The sequence below is a fragment of the Sturnus vulgaris genome, chromosome 4 (genome assembly GCF_052056855.1).
Source record: "Sturnus vulgaris isolate bStuVul1 chromosome 4, bStuVul1.hap1, whole genome shotgun sequence".
Taxonomy (NCBI): Eukaryota; Metazoa; Chordata; class Aves; order Passeriformes; family Sturnidae; genus Sturnus; species Sturnus vulgaris.
In genome coordinates this window covers 29,180,217-29,203,010 of record NC_142246.1, presented here as the reverse complement: position 1 = coordinate 29,203,010, position 22,794 = coordinate 29,180,217, and the positions used below count along the sequence as shown (strand labels likewise).

The following is a 22,794-nucleotide window of genomic DNA, read 5'->3' as shown; positions in this document are numbered from 1 at the left end:
ACCCGAGCGGTGGGGGGGGCGGGGCGGGGCGGGGGCGGCGGCGGCGCGGCCGGCGATTGGCCAGAGGGGAGAGGGGAAAGGCCGCGGCGCACGGCGATGATGTAATGGCTTTGTGCGCGCGGCGGCGGCGCCGGGGGCAGCAGCGCTTCCTGCGGCTCGCGGGGGCCGCGCGGGGCCTCCCAGACCCGCCGCGGCCCGGCCGGAGCGCGAGGGGTGAGCGGGGGCGGCGCCGCGGGCACCGGGTGGGGACACCGGCACGAGCTCTGCGGGACCCTCGGGCTCTGCAGCTCTTCCGGTCGCTCCCGGGGCCTTTCACGCGCGCGGGGACCCGGCCGACCGTGTGTCGGTCTCCGCGCGCCGTTCGCTGGGTTAGCGCGGCCTTTGGGAGCTGGAGGAGCTGCTCCCGCCTCGGGAGGCCGCCCGGCGTGCCCCCGGGTGTGGCGTGACTGTGCTTTGCCGCTTGGTTCCGTGCTGCACGCAGCCCAGGGATCCGCAGGAACGCGCCCTTCCGAGCCGCGGGGCAGGAGCGCCTGGGGAGCCGGGTGTCTCCGGTATCTGTGTCACTAGTGCGCCTTGCCGCCCTTGCGCAGGAAACAGTCGCTAACGAAACCGTAGGGGTTTAGCTTCTGATGGTAATCTGAGCTCGCGCAGCCGAAATTATAGTGGTTTTGGTGGCTGTGTTGTCCTGCTTTTGTGGAATCTACAAGGATAAAGCGTGCTTGTGGTCCTTAAGTCTTTTAAGACTTACATTTTTATGCTCTGCTTTCTTTCTCTCTTAGGCTAAAAAAAATAAACAGTTGAAATCCTCTTTATGAAACCAATCCTCGGTCAAGTGTAACTTTTGATGTATGGTCTCTAAAGCCCCCCACTATGCCAGCAGCTACCGTAGACCATAGCCAAAGAATCTGTGAAGTTTGGGCTTGTAACTTGGATGAAGAGATGAAGAAAATCCGTCAAGTTATACGGAAGTATAACTATGTAGCTATGGTAAGCGGGTGCTTGATGTCTGTCTACCAAAATACTGCAAAAATCTTGACTTCAGCTGAGTTCAGTAAATCTGCTCATCCTTTTAAGTTGAAAGCATAAGGAAGTAACACTGCATGAACATTTAAATCCTAATCTTTTATCTCTTTAAAAGTTAATTTTACATACAGTACTCTTCAGCCATGATATGGTTAGATCTATATGGTTGTCATGCGTTCAAGTTTTAATTCTACTCTTGCAGGACACAGAATTTCCAGGAGTAGTTGCAAGGCCTATTGGAGAATTCAGAAGCAATGCAGACTATCAGTACCAGCTCTTACGCTGCAATGTCGACTTGCTGAAAATAATTCAACTAGGACTGACGTTTATGAATGAGCAAGGAGAATACCCTCCAGGAACTTCAACTTGGCAATTTAATTTTAAATTTAACTTAACGTAAGTATTCAATTTCTGTGCTGCTAAATGTTTGTTTCTGACTTACTGAAAATGTATAAATACTGTAGCAACTTTGTTATCTATCTGATTGTAATATTGGAATACCATAAATACTCATGTAAGGAAAACTTTAGTGAGCCAAACATGCTTTTTTCCCCTCATTTCTGTGCAGTCTGTCTTACTGTTGGTAATGTGGTCAAAAATGTTTAGCAGTTTTAAAAAAAAATTGTGGAAGACGTTTTATATTTTAGTGCCAGAGTTAGCTCTGTGTTTTCATGTTTAGCATTTCAGAGGGTTTCTGCCTTACCTTAACTCTTACTGGTTGTTATAGAACTCACCTATTGTGTCTTTACGTACTTTAAATGGAAAATACCAACACTTGAACAAAAAAAGTAAAGTTACTGAAGTGACTAAGAAAGTATGTCAGGTGTTATCATTCTGAATTATTTTATCTAACATGTTGGTTAAAAGGCAAGCTGACTTTTGCTGTATTGGAATAACACCGTTAACTTTATTTCAAAATGTGATTTTTATCAGTGATAAAACTTTTTAAGCATAAACCTCACTTTTTCAGGGGAATCAAATGCTTATCTGATGCTGTAATTATAACTTTAGCTGGTGGTCAACAAAATTAGTAGTATCTTGATTTTATTTTTTCTGAAGTAACTATAATTGATCTGATAGATTTTCATGTGTTGATTATCTATTGAATTGAATATCAGTACAAACACTTCACATACATTTAAACGTGTTTAAGCCTTGGGGTTTTTGGCATTGTGTTACAAGTTGAGAACTGGACAACTTTATATACATGAATTAAATTCACAGCCTACAAAGGAGTTTTAGAGAACAGACTTATTTTTTTCTGCAGATGAAAGACTTGTTTTCAAAGTAGTTGGGGTTCTTAAGAGGAAAACTGCTGCTGCCTCTCTTGATCTCTGTGCTCTTTTAAACAAGCAGTGCTGTGGATTGCTTATAAATCAGTTTGATCTGAGCAATGACATGCTCTATTTAGTCCTGTGTGAGTTGTCTCTTGAAAGAAAAGTAAGCGTAGATTTAATGTTTTGATATCTCTGAACTTACCTGGCCATATGAATGCTGGATGAAAGTTACCCATTACTAATTATGGTGAGGAAAATGAGTGAATTAATAACTTCGGAAACTGATCTCTGAAGAAGGGCCTGTGCTACACTTCATTTATTTTCTGATCTTCAGAAGTCTACTTAATATCAAACAACTGAATGTAGAAGTAGTTTTCCGTCTACTTGTACCAGATGCTGCAGAGATAAGACAGCTTAGTAAGGCAAGATATAGGTAATCACCAAATTACCTTGTTACTAGTTGATGGAGGTTATAGAAAAATATGAACTTGGTAAGTACTCAATGAGAATTTTTTTTTAACGTGGACGGACAACTTATTTATTTTTGTCTGTTTCTAAACATCCTTTTGGGAGGTGGCACTGTGCCAAGTGTTCTCCTAAAGCAAAACAACTGTTGGTTGTTCTTAGAAGGTGTTTTTTGTGTGTGTGTGTGGTTCCAGCCAGGTCTTGTTTTAGTGTGCTTTTAAAGATCTTAAATATTTCTCTAATCATGCTATGCAACTGATTAGTACAGAGCAGCAACGAGAATGAAACCCCATTTTTGTTAAATGGTGCATTTGTTTTGGGTGGGTTCTTCAATGTGTTATGGAGATGTTCAGAAACTGATGCCTCAAAACTGGAGAACTAATGAGCAGCTGTGTGGGAGGGAGGAAAAAAGATGTATCTCTATGTTCTAAAGCATGATGACTTGCTATTAGGTATAAGGAATACAGATCTATGACTGAATCTAATAGTCAATTTTGATATGTTGGTTGTCTTGTCTAGGTTTTTTTGTGTTTTGATTGTTTTTTATTAAAATTTAAAACTGTAATTGAAGAGACTGTGGAGTAGTATGTTGTGGACAGTAAAATGAATTTCATTCTCTAAGTAGATTTATGCTTGCATTATATTTTTTTCTTCATTTAACCATTCCATATTTTTGTAACAGATAAAGTAACAATTTTGTAACAGATTTGTCTGTAATGATACAGATAAAACTTTAGGGAGAAAATAAACTCCAAAACGTGAATTTCAGCATGAAATCCTTAAGACATTGCAAAAAAAAAAAAATAGTGTTAAAGGGAATAAACGCAGAGGTAGGAGAGGATCAGACAAATCATAGAGGAATTTTATTTAATCCTCTTAAATTTTAGGTCCAATATAGGCTTTTAAATTTGAAAAAGGTTGTTTAGAAAGAAATCGTTAGGATACCTGCATTCTAAGGATTGACTAGATGGAGTAAGTACACCATTTCCAATTTTATTGAGAAACAAGTTTTAGTGAACACGTCTAAATATTTACATAAGCTTAAATCACAAAAAACTTTTGAGAAATATTATTTACAGAACTAATTCAGTACTGGGATCTGGAGTGTATTTCTCATAGTTCTGTAATGTAATGTATTAGTGCTTCAACTGTTGCATTTAATTTGTCACAATTCAAGTGATTTATACAGATATTATACCAAGTAAGTTATATAGATGCACTTCCATGCATAGGTTTGCAACAGAGTGGTTATGGATAACTGGAAGAGGAGGAGGAACTAATTTTTTTATGAATATGGTAAGAATAGAGGTGCTGGGAATGGTGAAATGATAAGGAATGGTAAAAAATCTTTGAAAAATGTTCGGTTTTAATTAACCTGGAACAAAGTCGAATTGCTCTGTGCTAGTGAAGTCTGTGGAATGAATAACAAAAAAGAAATGTTATCTCATTGAGGCTTGTAGATTTTGGAATTTACTTTTCCTCTCTGTTTTTAGAGAAGATATGTATGCTCAGGACTCTATTGAACTGTTGACGACATCTGGTATCCAGTTTAAAAAGCACGAAGAGGAAGGAATTGAGACACAGTACTTTGCAGAACTGCTCATGACATCAGGAGTTGTATTGTGTGAAGGAGTCAAGTGGCTTTCCTTTCATAGGTAAATCCTGCATGTCAAATATTTGAGGTTTCAACATCTGATTGGTGTTTTGAATTCTAGAGCTTGGATTTCACATCTCCTGAGTTCACATGCTGTGTATGTAGCCCATATCTACATCTTGTTTGGTAAGACTGAGGAAATATTTCTGCTGCAATACCTCGAACACCATTTTGTATTGGAAGAACAGAGGACAGAGGGGCTTTACTAGTGTTTTTAGTTTTGGTGTTTGTGCAGTAACCAGAAAATTGTAAAGCTGAAAAGCACAAAGCTGCTAAACCAGCAGGTGGCGCTGTACACGTGCAAGTAGTAACAGAAACATTACTGAAAGCAAACTGTTCCTAAGCAATCCTTGAGGAAATATTATTTGTTTCATGGGAGAGAATTATCAGTGAAGAGATCTATAAAGCACTCTTAAGTTTGTTGTAAATCTCCTGCTAATCGGGGCAGACGAAATTGCACCACTTGAAAGGAGATCCCTGATGAGCCTTATGCATATATTTTACTGCTTATTCCATCAACGGTGTCAATCTCTCAAGTAGAAATAGAAATGTGAATGCTAAATCTCTATGAATCTGTCATAATACGAAAGATTTGAGTGTTGATAAGATTTAACACTTTAAAAACATACACAGTAGTTGTTGTTTAGCTAACTACATGCCAGAATTTTTGCAGGCAGCAGTGTCTTTAGAGGCTTATTGCTATGTAATGCCTTTGAGTAGATGTCCTAAATGCTGGTTTCTAAGGAAGTCAGCAAGGTAAAGCGAATGAACAAGGCTGTAAGCAAACTAGTTTCAGCTAAAACATGTTTATCTCTCATGTTGTACTGGTGAGTAATATGTAAATCATGAAATTAGAAAAAAAATTCCTTGTCCGTAACTATTAGTAGTTGGAAAACACAAAACAACATGGAATTGGAGAATTATTTATGCAATAAACAAACTCAAAAATAAGAATTGTTTTGGCACGGAATGTCTAACAGTAGTAGAAGGGTGCATATAACATTGATGCAGAAGTCATGGTTTAGATTTGTTTTGTGGAAAGTGTTAGGTGGAGTTTCCAAAGCAGAAAGGTCTAAAAGAAAAGACAGTTAAACAAAGAAGGATCCTCTGAGCACAGTTGTCACTTCCATCTTCCACTTAACAGCTGTTTCAGCTCAGGATACTACTCTAAAATAATCTTACTCACTGTCTTGCTTCTAGAGTAGAGCCTTGGGGAAGAATAATGTAAGAAGAATGCATTAAATTGTCTCATAATAATTACAAAAGCCAAATTAGTATTAAGTTTTTTTCAGGTTCCTAAACACGGTATTAAGGGCTCTTACATGTATATTTGTGATTTACTTGACTACAGTAATATGACTTGGGTGGTTGAAGAGAAGGGGAGGCAGGTTATGCATGTCACTGGTGCCTCAGCAGAGGATGCCATGTAGAAGCAGCTTCAGCCTCAAACTGGTGTTTTTCCAATATTGCCTGACGACTAAGAGCCCAGTATAAGATATACCTGAGCAATTCCTACACTAGGGATTCTTTCTAGAGCATAATTATATTTAGTGTGTGTAATTCCTCACTAAGAGACTGGGCAAAGTGTAGTGCAAGCCATGTGCAATTAATGCCGTTTTTTACTGGTGCAGCTTATGAAGAGTTTTTGAAATGGCTTTATTAATAAAAATCCAGTTTCATCTGTACTAAAATGAGTTTCTGTTGTGGATTTCACTGAAAGTGTTTTTAGAAGTCTTCTTAAGACAGTTGTTCAGCAGATATTTTTCAAACACGGATTATTAGTGTGTTTAAAGCCGTTATGCTTTTTCAGACCTTGTTGATCTTGAGTACAAAACCTTGGAGTAAATGGGTTAAGTTCTGAGGAAACCAAAATTATACAAAGCTATAAATGAGCATGGGTCATATAAAATGTGCCACAAAGAATAGTGAACAGCTGTTTCTAAATGCATCTTTGATAGTGATTATGGTCTATCAGTGGGAACTTAGGCAGCAGGATGCTCAGTTGAAAATTTGTTCCACTTAGGCTCTCTGCACAGTAGTTCTTTGACAACTGATAAAGCTGTGCTTGGTGGTTGCTGACTGCTATTGCCTCTGTTTCCTTAAAATGCTTAAATTACTACTAGCTCTTAAAATTTGAGTCTCACAGTAAGTGGGAGAAGAGAATTACTCTTTTTTTCAAAGAGCATTGAAGTTAAGGTTTGTTTTTCATTTTCTAGTCTTTGATTTCATTGAACTTTTATGCAGTTAATTTCTAAGCTCTTTGCTTCTCGATAGTTCTCTTTGTGTGCTTTTTATCTCTGCATTTGATGTAGCTGCCTTGGCATCTTGACATGTTGGCAAGACTGTGTGGACGTGCAGTTCTGTCAGATATGAGTGAAGAAGTATTTGCACTATCTCCAAATCTTGTGTATTGCAACTTCAACTTCATAGACAACGTCATCAAATCTTGTGTGTGTTCATGCTAAGATATATTTGAGTCAATGAGAAAGGAGGCAGAGGCCCTGAATTTGTGATTTTATCAGTCAAAAGAGCTGTGAATGCTTGACTGTCTAACAAGTTAGGAAGGAACAGCTCAAATGCTGATATTGTTGTTGTTCAACTGACTGTTCTGCTGAAGCTTTGAGTGTCCACTTGTGTGCAACCTCCCCTGTCTGCCCTTGGAGGGTCTGTGAAAACATGCTTTTTTGAAAACAAAAACCCAGATGTTCTTGGGATGCTGCAAAGTTCCAAGCTAATGTGTTTCAATAATAATTTTTGTCTAACTGATTTTAGTAAAAGTTAATCTGTTGCCTTATTTCTGTGTTAGTGTTATAAAATGAACTAAAGCTTTGTCAGCTCTTGCAAGTTTTGATGTATTTCAGAGGCTTTGTGCTTGAGTAGAATTCTTTGTTAATTGGCTATCTGAATTCTTTCTTGATAGTAAGGGAAAGAAATAGGGGCATGTTTGATCTTACTCTTGTCTTGTTGCTTAGAACTGTCCATGTTCAGTGAAAAAACAAAACGAGTGTAAGAGTGAGTGCTTGTGTTGTATAGCTCCACAGATTGTGGCTTGCTGTGCTAAGCAGTTTCAGGTGATTATATTAGAAATGGTGCAAGTTTTTTAAGGCAAGGAAGCCTGTGTGCTTCAGGGTATAAACCAATCACTAATCACTGTTAGAGGAATAGAAGAAAACTTCTTTAATGAGCAGATAATTACATAATTGCTCACCATGGACTTTCTTAGCCTTTTCTTAGCATTCGGCAGTGGCCACTCAAAATTTGTTTTACGTTTTACTGGATCTATCTTAATCTTGGAGTGACAGATTATATGCCTGTAAGCTTGGATCTGCTACAATTTCCAAGTGATAAAAATCTGTAATTCTGAGTCAAAATTGCTATTTGTAATAGCTTGCTCCCTCTCAATATGAATAGTAAAGGAATCTTGACTTTTTTTGAAGTACTTCCTCCTTTAAAGAAATTAGAAGTGTTTGAGAGCATCTGTTTTCTATTATTTTATTCATATACATTTTCTTTTGAAGACAAGTCAAAAAAGCTTTATTTTGAAGAGTAGCACAGATATGTTTTTTTCACTTGAAAGTTTTAATATAACACATTATCATCCTTGAGGATGATCATTGTCAGGAATTCAGTGAGTTAATAAACTGTAGACTAAAGGAGTAAGTCTCCATAATCCTGAACAGTGCTTTTTGCATCTTTTGGAACAGCCTTTTTTGCGAATGTGGCTTTTTCCTCTTCTGTAGAGGGCTTTATGCTGATATGGGCTTTCCCATTGCTTCCCTTCCCCTTCAAATTATCTAATTAAATTAAACTTCCAAACTACTGTTTTGCCAAGTTTACTACAGTTTTTACTTTGTAAGAGTCAACTGGAATCCTTCTTTATCTTTGGCTTCTTTGCTCCCTGGCCAGTGGTTGTTGCTGTGGAGATCAGAGGCTGGCCAGCACAGCTTCAAAGTACCAGATGCAGTGCAGGATTTGTTCAACATGAAATTTCTGCTTAGAGCACTGGAAACCCCCATGGGAGATCTGCAATAGTCTATAACTATTGTACATCTTGTATTAATGGACTTGAACAAACAATCCATTTACCCCAGTATGTGCAAGGTTTTTCTACCCTCTGTCTAGAAATTCATAGTAAAAAGATGACAGAGATAGTCTTATTGTATACAAAAGGTTAAAAAAGTAAACTTATTTATATTGAGTGTGCAAGCTGAAGCCTTGAGCCTACATCAAAAGTCCTCATTCTTTGTGGATCCTAAATAACTGCAGGATCAGTAGTCTTGTGCTCTTAACTAATTTGTCTTTTTTATTGCTTAACTCACAGTTTAAAATCCTGGCCAGTATTTACCAAATTGAAGAAGTCTTGGTTTTGAGTATGACCCTTGTGTAATCAAGAATGAACATGAAGTCTTAAGCTAGAAGTTTGGAGTTTGTGGTGGCTATCTGCTCACTTGAATCATCCTTCAGCTCTATGCTAAAGTTCCTTGAATAGCAAAACTGTAAAGTCTTAAGTAGAGGCAGCCCTGCTGTGTGTTTTTTATCTTCTTTGTTAGGCATTTTTAAAATTATATGTCAGTAAAATCTGGGAACTGATTGGTTCAATGCAAACTTGATAACATGGAAGAGAAAGTATCACTCTTCCATTTAGTATAGTGCTTAAGCAGTCCTTAAAATCTCTACAAGGGATCAGAACAGATGAGTTTCATGGTCAGCTCATGAATAATCTGGTTTGTAATCGCTGCCCTCCTAGGAAAAAGCATGACTAGTCACCGCTCCTTTTTATTGTGGTGTTCAATCCTGCTTTAATACCTGACATCTGTCTTTCTTGTGCTTAACCCTTTTGTTTCCTCTCATAACTCTGTAAAAGTACACTGTTTCCCCGTTACTGCCGTTGGAGGAGGAAGCCTTCCCAAACTCTTCTCTCTACCATGTAGACACTATAATACCACCATTTCTTCTAACGAGTAAGCACTGCTCAGTTACCTTGCAGCCTCCTGCAGACTTACATGTACACACACAAATTGTTCCAGCTTATTCTGTCATTGCCTCCAGAAAGAATAATAGTCTACAAGCTATTAAAAATTTTACTTGTCTCTGTGCTGATTTAATTGGAAAAGTTGAAAGACAATTCCTCTTCTTTGTTGCTGAGGGTTAGACTTTCCTCCAGGCATAAACGTGCATTGGCTCTGGAAACTCATTAATCTTTTGGATGTCGAGAACTGTAGAAGTCTCTCTCTGTCTCAGTTTGTAGTGAGAAACTCCACTCTTATGTGAAAAAAGCTAGCTTAGGAGTCTTTCTGGTGGAAGTTCTTTTTATCAGATGAAGACCCAGCAGCTCTACCTTATTTCAGGATTGAGAGAAACTCCTGTAGGCAGATCTTTTTGTGTCTTCACTTGGCCTCATTCAGACTAAATTGAAACGTTTTCTCTGGATTCTGCAACGGGGCAGTTTATATTGAAGTTTAGGTTTTTTTCACAGAAGCTGGTCTTAATTGCATTGAATTTAAGCAGAAAACCCTGTCTATGTGCAGTGGAGTCTTGATGTTGGAAGTGAGAAGGATACTTCTAAGTCACTTGCTTAGATTGTTTTTGTTATTAATTTGCAGTGGATATGACTTTGGCTATCTGATCAAGATCCTGACAAACTCCAATTTACCTGAGGAAGAGCTGGACTTCTTTGAGATACTGCGATTGTTTTTCCCTGTCATCTATGATGTAAAATATCTCATGAAGAGTTGCAAAAATCTGAAGGTAAGTAATCTGTTAATGGTTTGGAAAAAATTTTGCACTTGGACTGAGTACGTCATGCTTAAAAATACTTTCTCTGTTTTTATTGTCTGCTTTTGCTTTGATGGTGCATATTAAGCATTGTTGTCTCAAGATTTATATATTTAATATTAAAGATACTGTTAAAAACAGGCAAGAATCCAAATCAATTTTTATAACTGCTTACCAGTTAAAAATGTTATGTTGAAACTGTATTTACAATACTTTGTTGATAGATGATAAACCTGCATTTGGAATTAATTCTTCATTTCCTTAGCCATAAGAATTGATAGGTCTAATATACTCGTATTTCCTCATTGTGCAGTCCACTAAAGGACTGCAGTCATCTAGGCAGAGATATTTGCAAAAAGATGATGTGGAAGTGTCTTGGGAAGAGAAACGAAGTGAAAAATGTTTCAGATGGCTCCATAAGCAAAGATAAACAACAACATATGTTCAGGGGCAACATGTGACTTCTAGGGAAAAAAATGAACTAGAAACTAATGTCTCATGTCAGGCCAGTGAGACTACTAATTGGCTTACTCTATCAGGCATAAAATTTGGATACCTTATTGGACTGGAGAGTGAGTGGGAACTGGTGCTAAGTGTGTGAAGGGGAAGACAGCAAGTGAAAGATACATACTAAAGGCGCTGCTAACAGCTTTACTTGCCAAAGAGCTATTAAGAGTCTTGACTGCTGTTGGAGTGAGGTGCATCACTCATCTGAGGCAATTGATTTGTTGCTTTTATGGAAAGTAATTTAATTCTCTAGGATTTCTTAATGAAAACCTGCAGGAAGAAGAGAACACTCACCTTACTAACATCAAATCATAACTAAGGAATGGTTTGCCAGTTCATCGTGCTGAACTGCTGATCTGTGTGCTGTTTATAGTCTTATGTTTCTTTCTGAGATGAGCTAGCAGAATGTGTCACTTTGAGTAGTAGCCTACTTTTGTGGGAAGTAAATTGTGTGAATCCTTTGTTAATCAAATTAATGTCAAATGTAGATCATCCTTCCAGTTAGTAAGAAAAGTATAGTTACCTGTGTTCATATACAATTGTTATTGGTATAATCATCTGGGAAAATGGCTGTGTATTAGGGTACATCTTAGAAACACTTCTCCACAGATGCCAGGAGTAAAAATTAAATGCTCCTAAACTTCAGGAATCTTAAATTAGGGATGAGGGGGAGCCTGCCCCAGAAGGTCCTCGTTTTCTCACTCCCAGTGAAGCAAAGTGGAGCATCTGGTGCCTATCTGGTGACACACTTTGCAAGAACAGAATGTATATTCCAAATTTAGTGACATAGAAAAGGTGACAAATTGATGTTCCATGTCACCATTCAGAGGTGACATTCCCAGTGGGCTTGGGAAAGGGGGTATTGTAGTTTCTGGCATAATTAAGGCATAGTTCTGTGTAACCTGCATTGTTTAGAGACACTAAAATTTTTTTGGAAGACAAGAAAAGCCTTCACAGGTCTTATTTTGGCAAACCATAAGAACAAGGGTGATTTTTATTTTTTTTTTCAGAGCTGAATATGTAGGTCAGCTTTCCTGCAGTAAATTTTGATCCACTTACCTAACCTGCAGACTGATAGTGACAGCAGGGGAAGGGACATGGACTATCTTACCTCTCCAAATTTTCCAGTGATGAAATGATGGTGGACTTGAACTGTACTGAGAGAAGCTGGCTGAAACAAATTTCTAAACTTTTAGTGTTGTGACTCTAAAAATGCATATGCTGTCTCCTAATCTGTGTCGCTTTTGATCTTTATTAAATTGCAGTGAATTGAACAGCTGTGCAGTTGTCTTTTATTGACTTGTCTAAGTTATTTTTTGTATGATATAGTCACTGATCTGCTGTAGGTCCCCCACTCTCTGCCCCCACACACCCAAAAAAGATTCTTGGCATTGGAAAGAGAAGTAGGCTTCAGAACTGGAAATCTGTTTGATGCTTTTTTTGTGGAAGTTAAGTACTCCGTGAACTTACAGTCTGTTATTATGACTTTACTGGCATGCATATTGAGAGTTGACTTGAGATATTAATCTGTTATAGGTTAAATTTGTGCTTACAGTCTAAAAAGCATGTAGACAATTCCAAACCTGATAGTAGTGGCAATCCTAAATAATCTAGATTGGTAGACTTCATTGGAAACTTTCTTTTAATTTGGGTTTTTGTACAGAACAATAAACTCTGTGACTGTGCTGTGAAATGAGAGTTTGAAGTAGATTAGCTGTTGACCATGATTGTGTGATTATGTAAATTATTCTGTGGCCTTTTTCTTGGAAGGTTGATACTCTGAAAATTTGGGAAGAATTTGTCCTTCTCCAAGAGTGAAGCATACCTATCTGGAGTGCAAAAGCCTTACCTAAATTGGAATCTCAACAGTCTAATAATTTTTTGTTCTGGTTCCATCCAGGACAGGGTGAATTTTTGCAGTAGTCAGGAGGGGGCATGGCTAGGACATGGAAGTTACTTTGTGACACCTCACATCATTTTCTGGGCCTGGGGAAAGGGCTTGCTTCTGGGTCAGGTTAGTGTGGTGGAGGGAGTGATCAGCTATTATTGTTGGGTGTTTCTGTATTTCTTGTCTTGCACACTCTGTCATTACTATTGTTGCTATTTCTGTTTTTTTTCTTATCTCTAATTCCTAAACCATGACAGCCTTACTTAGCACCTAGTGTGGGGCAAGAAGGGCTGAGATCTGATCAGAGTGGGTTGGAAACAAATTTCATCTAAGTATTTGTCCTATTAGATTCAGAGCCAATGGTTATAATGTAGCTTGGTCTATTTGTGAGTGTGGTACCTAAGCCCATATATGTTTCTATATATGTGCTATGTGCCCATCAGGGTGCTGTTTTTCAAATCAGGATTGCTTTGTTGATGTATGTTATTTGTATGAATTGGAGTCGTGTTTATGACATGATAATACCAAAGGCAATGAGGATCATTTGGGATATTCAGTGCTGTTCTCCTACCCTTACCTTAGCACTACCTCTGGGAATCCATTGCTAATCATACCCAGTCTGTGGGGAGAATAGGGGTGGATAGCTTTCCCCAGCTTTTTGCTACCTTTTTCTTCTTCAGGCCTGTTAGAATAGCTTTTGAGAATTTTCAATTTCTTTTGGATGTTAAGGAAAACATGTTCTTGCTCCTATGTCAGCTATGTCTCCTCAGTGTGGTCTACACCATGTTTAGAGTCAGTACAGTCAACACCATGTCTAGAATCAGGACAGAGATTTCTAAGAAGGTTAATCAGAGATGTGTCTGAGGAAAGATAGTCATGAGTAGTATGCAATGTGGGATAAAGTGGGCCATTTTTTTTGAAAATTCTCTCCTCCAATGTTTTGAGAGTATCACTACAGGACCCTGATAAAGTGACAGAATATTTGCAAGAAGAATGCTGTGGCAACTCTATAAAGAATCAACTTACTGAATCATGCTGAGCCTGGCTACTCTTTACTGGACACAGTCCAGTGCTAGAGAGAACCCTTAGGGGAAGAGGAGGAAAGCAGATGAACAGGTGCTGTGACCACTCAAACTGCAGCCAAACTGAAAGAATAACTCACATCAGTAACCATCACATCTACAGAAGAAGAAATCCAGGACCAAATCAGTTTGCATGGTGAAGGATTAAGAGGAAGTACAGCTCTCACAACAGGAGGAAGAGGCAGGGCCAGAGATAATCACCCAATTCGTATCCCTGGGTGAGCTAAGTGAAAAGATTTCAGCTGCCAGTCATGAAAGCCCTGGATGAGCTGGCTGCTCTGATGCTGGAATATCATGGCCCACAATATGAAACTAGATGGTAGTGAAGCCAAGCATCTGATATGCCTGTCCTGGGGGTCATTTGGGTAGAGGACAGACACTCTCAGCCTCTGGTATTCTCTCATGGCTGATCTAGTGGTATGCCCAGGCAGGTGCAACACCATGGAGAAAGATATCCAGTACCTGAGAGAATTAGTTGTGCTGGATCTGTAAGGATTCAAATAACAAGAAGTCCTCTGTAGATCCAGATATGGTCCATTGTACACAATCCATGTGGCAGAAGTTGTATGGAGCACACCATTGTCATTCACCAGCTCATTGGCATTGATGTCAGTGAAAGGAGGAAAAAACAGTCCTTCAGGTGACAGACTTCAGTAATATGAAGATCATTTATTTTCCTTCCTATCAACCTGCTTTTCGACCGTGGAAAGACTGTCCCAAGACTGTGGACAGATTCAAAAGACTCAAGCAAACCGGAGAGATGCCCCATGCCCCACCAGTATGGACCAGAGTCTCTGCTATTGAGATACACAGAGGCTCTGTGTGTCCTTGGCATAGATTACTGCAGGACCCAAAATGCCATCTGGGCATTTGGGGTAGCTACTGTGGAGACAGAGGAAATTAGACAGCTGAATAACTTGCCTCATTTCTCAGAGACCCTTCTGCTTTGGAACTGCTGAGGGTCAGAGAACAACAGGTATCAACCACAAGAGTGCACCGTTGAAAATACCGCTCACACCGGGTATTCCATGACCTCCATCCATGAGCTGATTTGTGAACTGGAGAGACAGGGAGTGGTCAGCAAGACCCACTCACCCTTTAATAAGCCTATATGGGCTATTGACAGTGGACTATCATGGCCTGAATGAAGTCACACCACCACTATGTGCCACTATGCCGGATATGCTAGAACTTCAGTATGAACTGGAATCCAGTTCAGTATCACCATTGATATTGCTAATGCATTTTTTCCATTCCTTTGGCAGCAGAGTGCAGGCCACAGTTTGCCTTCACCTGGAGGAGCATCCAGTACACCTGGGACCGACTGCCCCAGGAGTGGAAACAAAGCCTCATCATTTGCTATGGACCAATCCAGACTGCAGTGGAAAAGGGCGAGGTTCCAGAAGATTTACAGTACACTGATGACATCACTGTATGAGGGAACACAGCAGAGGAGGTTTTTGAGAAAGGGGAGAAAATAATCCAGATCGTCCTGAAGGCTGGTTTTGCCATAAAGCAAAGTCAGGTCAAAGGATCTGCCCAGGATATTCAGTTTTTAGGAGCAAAATGGCAAGATGGATGTCATTAGATTCCAGTTGATGTGGTGAACAAACAAAGCAGCTAGATCGCCACCAAGCAGCAAGAAAGGAACACAGGCTTTCCTAGGTGCTGTGGGTTTTTGGAGGATGCATATCTCAGATTACAGTCAAATTATCAGTCCTCTATATCAAGTGACCCAGGAGAAGAATGATTTAAAGTGGGGTCCTGAGCAACAACAAGCTTTTGAACAAATTAAATGGGAGATTGTTCATCCAGTAGCCCTTGGGCCAATCTGGTGTTTCACACCAGACAAGGTGTGAAGTAAGTGCTCCAAATGACAGCTGGGTTCTAGAGTTGGGGTACAAAGGATCTGAGGCCTGCTGTGTCCCAGTTGAAGAAGAGATCCTGGCATTTATGGAGGAGTTTGAGCTGCCTCAAGCAATTGGCACCAAAGCACAGCTCCTCTTGGCACCCCAACTACCAGTGCTGGTCTGGAAGTTTGAAGGGAAAGTCCCTTCCACACATCATGCCACTGATGTCATGTGGAATAAGTGGAGTGCGCTGATTTCAGAAATAACCTTGTAGACACCTAGTCCAGAGAGCGCGGTATGGAGTATGTGCATCATATTGCCTATCGTGCACCATCCAATGGGAAAATTAGATGGTACAATGGACTGTTAAAATCATTGAAAGCAATGGGTGGTAGAAACTTTTAACATTGGCTTCTACATTAAGCAGAGGCCATCTGCTTAGTTAACACCCAAGGTTCCACCAACCATAGAAGGGGATAAATCCCCATTGTGCATATGAGCAGCATGTTAGGGAAGACAGTTTGGATTAGTCCTGTCTCAAGCAAAAGCAAACCCATCTGTGAGATTGTTTTTACTCAAGGACCTGGGTAAAAATTCCCCATGGAGGGATGGGGAAACATAATGATGTGTACTTCAAGGGGATTTGATTTTTGGGTAAGAACAGTTTGTAATGTTGAATTGTATAATACTGGTTGCTGAATGCCACTGCCACTGTATGCCAAACTGCTGTAGCCAATGAGTGTGGCGTGGTCCACATACACCACTTGTGAGCTCCTGATGCAACTTGTAATGAACTGACAGCACACCAGCCCTCCTGCCCCAGCAGACATCTAGGATAAATAAAACTCACAGTAATGGACTTAAATTAACAGACATCTCAGAGGGAAGGCCATTGACTGTAGAAATTGTATCTGTGCTTGTATGTGTGAATATATGTATATAGTTGGAAGTTAGAAGATTTGGACGTGACATAGTATAGAGTAAGAAATGGATAATGTCCTGATTCCAGCCAGGACAGGCTAAACTTTTGCAGTAGTCAGGATGAGGCATGGCTAGGACATTGAGGTTATTCTGGGACACCTCACGTCTTTTTTTAGTCATGGGGAAAGGGCTTGCTTCTGGGTCAGGGTATTGTGGTGTGGAGGGAGTGATCAGGTATTGTTAGGTGTTTTTCTGCTGCTCAAGACAGACTAAAACTAGCAATAGAAGTAGTAAGTTTTTATGTTAGTTTGTAGGTGTTATTTGGGAATGTTATTATTGAAGCTTCCATCATTTTAAACAAAACCCTGGACCCAAACATGTTGCCATAAGATTCACCGGAATTTTCATAATGTTTGATCTGATTTTCAGTTTGGACTCCTTTATAGCTCCACGAGTTTTAATTTTGACTGTAATGCTTTTGCCTCTTATTACTTCTCTTCCTGTACTTGAAACAGGTTGAGTGCACGGGAAGGTGAACTCTAGGCATTCTTTATTTAAAAGTGTTACCTCTGTGCAACATTTTTGCCTTTCAATGCTTACGACAGCACTAAAGATTGTTTGTTTTTTTTTTAATCTTTCTAGATATTTAAGCATGTGCTTTAGTCTTGCCAGTACCTTTATAGCTTAATGAATTAAAAAAAAAAAATCTTAGTGCAATCATGTGCTCACAGCATAAAAAGATTGTGGTTAAGTATAAAATGTCTCTCTTTCAGCTGATCAGTGTTATCTGTGTAAAATCAAACCAAATTTTGACAGCTTTGCTCTCACGTGTAGAAGCTATTATGTTGTGGAGAGGACACTAATTTATTTAGTGACTACAGTTAAGGAGCTAATTTTTCACATAAGCTTACTGAGAAAAAATTTCTTTCTAAACTGGAGAAGATAGATTTGCAGCTTTGGCGTGTTCTCTACAGCCTCTCTGTAGTCTGTCCTTTTAAAGCATTGTATCAACAGTCATCTTAAAGGAATTGTTAAGTAATGACATCTAGTTACTGGAGAAGCTGGAACATAAGGAGTACTAGTTTTGTTGGTTGCAGATACGGCTTTATTTAGTCAATACTGACAGAGAATATTAATACTGTTTGATATAGAAAATTTGATTCTCCTGGTATTCATTTATCTAGTAAAATGACTGTTTCAGCTACTATGCAGATATTAAAATATGCCTGAGGTTGTATGGTCTGTGTAACACATTTTCCCAAATATAGCTGTTCCATGTTCTAATTCAACTTTTTTCAGCATTTAACAAAAATGTTTTGTTTTTCAGGGTGGATTACAAGAAGTGGCTGAGCAGTTAGAGCTGGAAAGGATAGGACCACAGCATCAGGCAGGATCCGATTCTCTACTCACAGGAATGGCCTTTTTCAAAATGAGAGAAGTAGGTGGACATACTGTTTTTATTTCCGTGATAGTAATGTGCTTGATAGTGACATGGAATTGCTGATTCTGCTAAGTCTGTGGTATTTTAAGGAGGTCTCTGAAGGGCTTCAGGGGTCAATCCTTTCTTGACAAAAATGAGACCACCTGTATTTTTATTTAAGTGTAAACCAGCCTTAGTGATTCCTTGCTGTATTTCTTCCCAATTTTGGCCTAGGCCCGACTTTCGGATTTTTTGTGGAGTTTTGTTTTTGGATGTTTTTTCCTCACCTGTTTTGCAGGGTGCCATTTTTTAGGTGGCTGCTGCAGTGATTTATGAACTGCTGAAGCCAGACTCCTTTCTGGGCGACTGTACTCAAGCCAATTTTATTTTAGAGTAAAAAAATCCACCTGGTAATATCCACCTGGTGTGTACTGCTGCTTGTGGCAGGCTGACAGGTGGGGAAGGAGTGTTGATGAACCACTTCTAGCTAAATTTTCAGGCTAGAGGTATATTAAATAATGACTTCCAAGCTGCTTTGGAGAATTTCCATTCAATTCTTTTTCCTTGCCATTGAGTGAAGCACAGTTTAACTAAGGTTTTAAAGGTCAGTTAATTCAAGGTTTACAGCAAGGATAGTCAGGTCTTAGAAGCTTCTCGTTTACTTGCTACTTGTCTGCATATAACAGGAAATACAACAGGAAAATATTAGGATATTTCACATTAGCAGAACAATCAAATGTCAAACAGGTTTCTTCTGGAGAACAGTTGCACTCAAGTGTCAGTGCATCAGAACATGGCTTTCTTCCAGCAGTTCAATGCCGTTTACCATGTCAAAACAGATGGCAATATCAAACCTCATAGTTTAATCATGTTAAGTACTACATGCTGAAGTCTACCTTCTGGAATCCAGTCTTTTGTATGAAGGAGAAAATGACCACGAGATTGTGACAAATATTAGTGGCACAGCAGCTGAATAATAAAGAATGATGGTTTAAGCTGGTTTGCTCATCCTAGCACTCTGTTCTGCCTCTGCTGGAATGCAGTTGTCCAGCAGGTTGTGGGCTACAGATGCAATAAAAAGGATTATGTTTCTGGTATGATCCAAGCCCAGTGCAGCTACCTGCTGTCTGCCTGGTGTTGTGAAAACGTCCACTCTTGAATTTGAAGCAAAATCCAAAGCAAAGAAAGGGAAGCATATGATAATCATGCTTAAGATACAGCCTTTCCAGGTTAGTTTTCTAGAGTAAAGGTTCAACCTCATGATAGTTTCTTTAATGAGATGCAGTTAGGTGGCAAACTAGCTGGTTGAATTTATTTAATAAAAGCTTTTACCAGAAGTAGAAATCTGAGGGTTTCTTAGGGCAACACACTTGCTTAATTAAGCCAACAGACATGGACTGAAAATGAATTTTTTCCCCAGTACTTATAAATACCCTCTGCAAATACAGCATTTCTAGATAAGAAACTTACACAGTAGTAAGCAGAGAGAAATACATTTAATGTAGATTTTTAAAGCTTTTCAGCAGAATTCAGTGTTTAAAAATGTATTTGAGTAAAAAGACTTCACTTTGCAGTGCTTTTTGAGGCACAGAATTTTGTTACTAGTTAGTGTGAAGGAGATGCAACTTACTTGCTGGGTCTTGGAGTGCCTGCCAAAAAAGTTACTGATCCTTTTCGTGCCATCAGGAATACTTAAATAATGGTATTACAAAAGTAGAGTTGTTATTTTGAGCTTTTCCTACCTGTTTTATTTCATTAAGAACTGCTGGGGGCAGTAAAACTTTAAATTAAAGTCTCTGATTCCTACAGTACAGAACTTTCCATCCTGCTAAAAGCAAAGCTTAAAGGGAGAAGTTTTGAGCTGTGTGGTATATACAGGCCTCCGTGTTTAGATTATATATTGCATGCATTCTCTTTCTGCATACTTCTTCTGCCTGTCTTAAATTTTTGATATTGATGATGACTCAGAATGTGAACCACTGGGATGTCCAGGATTCCTGTGAAGGTTTTAGGTGAAAAATATTTGTGTATGTGTGTGTCTTATTTTTGAATGATAATTTGTGATTTTGTACTTGAAAACCCAAGTCTGAAAGGCAGAGTTTCAGAATATTGTGAGCTTTATTTTGTCTTCCACTGAAAGGTTCCATTTGCAATTTAGACTTGCAATGTGTAAATGCAGTCTTGTTACAAAATTTTACTGTTCATCATTAAATGAAGTCCCCCTCCATGAGGACCTGAAAATGCATCTTTCTGCATTTCTCTAAACTCTATAATGGGTTTTGTGCTCATCTTCCCCACCCCCAAATATATATAATATAAATCAGGACATCTCTATTCCAAGACATTGTATGGTGGAAACTCCACACTGAGGAGAGGTAAGAGAACGGGCACTGATGATGGATACTAAGCATATGCCTGTAAGAAGCACCACAGAAATCTGATGGAGAAATAGCTTTGTTGCTCTTGCAGGTATGTGAGTGGTGACTAATAATACCAAATTGTGAAAACATTGCATTTGGCCATTTAGTTGGGAGAGGTGCACAGGAAGACTGATTGTACTTCTTGACAGATTTAAATATGTGTTATATAACACATTGTGATAATGCGTTGAGATTAAGTGTTTTATTATACTAATTATATCATCTTTTGCACCTTGGGATTTGATATCTTCGTTGAAATTTTTAATCTTTCAAAATCCTTTCTACAATTCTATTGAAACAGAACCTTTTCTTTTTGCAATAATTAATGTCTCTCTTTTAACTTTTTAGATGTTCTTTGAAGATCACATTGACGATGCCAAATATTGTGGCCACTTATACGGTCTTGGTTCTGGCTCATCTTATGTACAAAATGGCACAGGAAATGCTTACGAAGAAGAAGCCAACAAACAGTCATGACATGAAATGAAAGGCCGTCTTTTTGACCTCCACATGCTTGTATATAGGTTTTATCTCCGATTGAACCCCTTGGACAATTAAGGCTTTTTTCCCCCCTTTCTCAGCACACTTTCTTTTCTGCCTTTCTATGTACTAAACTTGACTGTTCCTATCACAGATTTTGATCTTAATATTGATACGTAAAATTTTCTGGGTTACATTTTGGCCTCTTAACAAGCCCATTTGTAAAGAAGTGTGTATAGGATCAGTGTGGCAGAGAGAAGGGGAAAGTTGAATGATAATGAATATTCTGGTAAACTTGCCTACATCGTTCTTCCAATTTTGTCTTTCCCCTCCCTTCTCTAAATTAATTGGCTCTGATTATAACTAACTTCCCCCTTCATGTCTGTTCTTTCCAGTATGCAGGCGTTTTAGCTATTCAAGATTGTGGACCATCAAATTTGCACTTTAGAGAGCAACTCTGACTCAGATCCTCTGTTTTATTTGAAGTTTGTTTTGGTTTTTTTCTTTTGCCCTCAGCTAGAAAACAATCATCTGCCAAGTTCAGCAGCTTCAAGCTGTATTTCCTTGGTATCTCAACCCACACATGGGTCTTATTTGCTGCATAATCTGTTTGTTCAAGCAAAACAAACTACTGAAATCATAGTAATTGCTCTTACTTTACTAGTGTTTGGTCATCTTCCAACACATCCTGCACACGTCAACTGCTAGTTGGCCTGCTGCTTGAAAACCGCTCTGTGATGGGGGAAAGAGGCTTGAAAAAACAGCTTTACACCCTTCAGGAAAAGAACAGCTATGACTTTAGCTTTTTTGCCATTAAGCTGAGAGCTGAAGGATAATGGAAAAGTAGGAGTCTTGTAACGGCACATTTCCCTTGATTAACCTTGTGGCTTTTATCCTAGTAATGTACACCTCAGATATTTTTTATGAAGTCATATTTATTATGTACTTGATTTCATGATTTTTGTAAGTCAGTTTAGTTGAAGATAAACCCCAAAGATCTGAAAAAATGCTATTTAAATTGAATTAGGAGGACAATTAAATCATGTTTTTTTGTAGTTGTTACGACAGATGTTACAGATATTTGTTGTAAGACAACAAAATATAAATAACTTCGAGCTAATAAAGTTACCTGAGGAGTGTAATGCTAGTTTATTTTTGAGTATATCTTACAATATATTTTAGATATATTGTTTTCAAGGACCCTAAAGTATGTTCTTAACTCTGCATAGCATGTGTACAGAGCAGTTGTGCAGGAAGGATTTTTGGTACTGAATAGCTAAATACTAGCCTGGAATGATGGAATGCATGACATCGTGTGTCTGTGCGTGTGCGCGCGTACGTATGTTTGACACGGAAATCAATAGCAGAAAAATCTCCAAATGTTCACCAATTACTCTGTTTTATCTTGTACTTTAAAGCAAAAAAATCAAACACCTTTTTCTCATTGAATTATGATGATGTAACTGGGCGGTCCTTTTTAAACAAGTAATTTGCATAACAGAGGGTATTTGTTTTTAAAGCTTTTGTAAATAAAGGCCTAAGAAATGTTTTCTTACATAACAACAGACTGGTGGTTTTGTTGCAAAATTTTTCCTGGAATGTAATTATTTAGTCAGTTCAGCTCTGTTTTGTTAGGCATGATAGTTCTTTTCTACATGCTGATACAGAGGGATCTAACTCGCTGCTCCCTGACTGATTTCACCTTCGGAGCAGAATTGTGTTCATGGGTTCCCAGTCGTTTAATTCTTGATGTCCTGAGTTGGAAGAGGTGTGATTGCAATCTACTTCTGAAGCATCCTAATCCCATTATTACTTTTATACCATTATGCATTAGATGATGGTGACTTGTTTTAACTTCAGTTGTCTTTGGCTTTAAGATAGTGATAGTGAAAGCAGGATGAATTCTTACTGTGGCCTCCAGGGGAAGTTTGCATAGACATGGAATGAAGAACCCCTGAAGTTTGAAGCATTTGCTTTAAAGTAGTAGCTTTGCCTAAAGCATATGGATGCAGCTATCTAGTTAACTTGAGCA

At 38.9% G+C, this 22,794-nt stretch overlaps 1 protein-coding gene across 1 annotated transcript; it reads left to right on the top strand.

Annotated features, from left to right (window-relative positions):
• The first annotated feature begins 94 nt into the window (after positions 1–94).
• On the top strand, positions 95–22,327 carry CNOT7 (CCR4-NOT transcription complex subunit 7). Its single transcript, XM_014873451.2, has 7 exons — positions 95–213; positions 780–987; positions 1,226–1,419; positions 4,259–4,420; positions 10,023–10,167; positions 17,770–17,880; positions 20,631–22,327. Exons 2-7 carry the CDS (start codon positions 871–873, stop codon positions 20,757–20,759), a joined length of 858 nt encoding a protein of 285 aa, XP_014728937.1. The 5' UTR covers positions 95–213; positions 780–870; the 3' UTR covers positions 20,760–22,327.
• The last annotated feature ends 467 nt before the right edge of the window (positions 22,328–22,794 follow it).

Coding starts and splice junctions, on each gene's coding strand:
- CNOT7 (XM_014873451.2), top strand. CDS start 871: ATGCCAGCAGCTACCGTAGACCATAGCCAAAGAATCTGTGAAGTTTGG. Junction 4,421..10,022: donor AAGTGGCTTTCCTTTCATAG/GTAAATCCTGCA, acceptor ATTAATTTGCAG/TGGATATGACTTTGGCTATC. Junction 17,881..20,630: donor CCTTTTTCAAAATGAGAGAA/GTAGGTGGACAT, acceptor TTAACTTTTTAG/ATGTTCTTTGAAGATCACAT.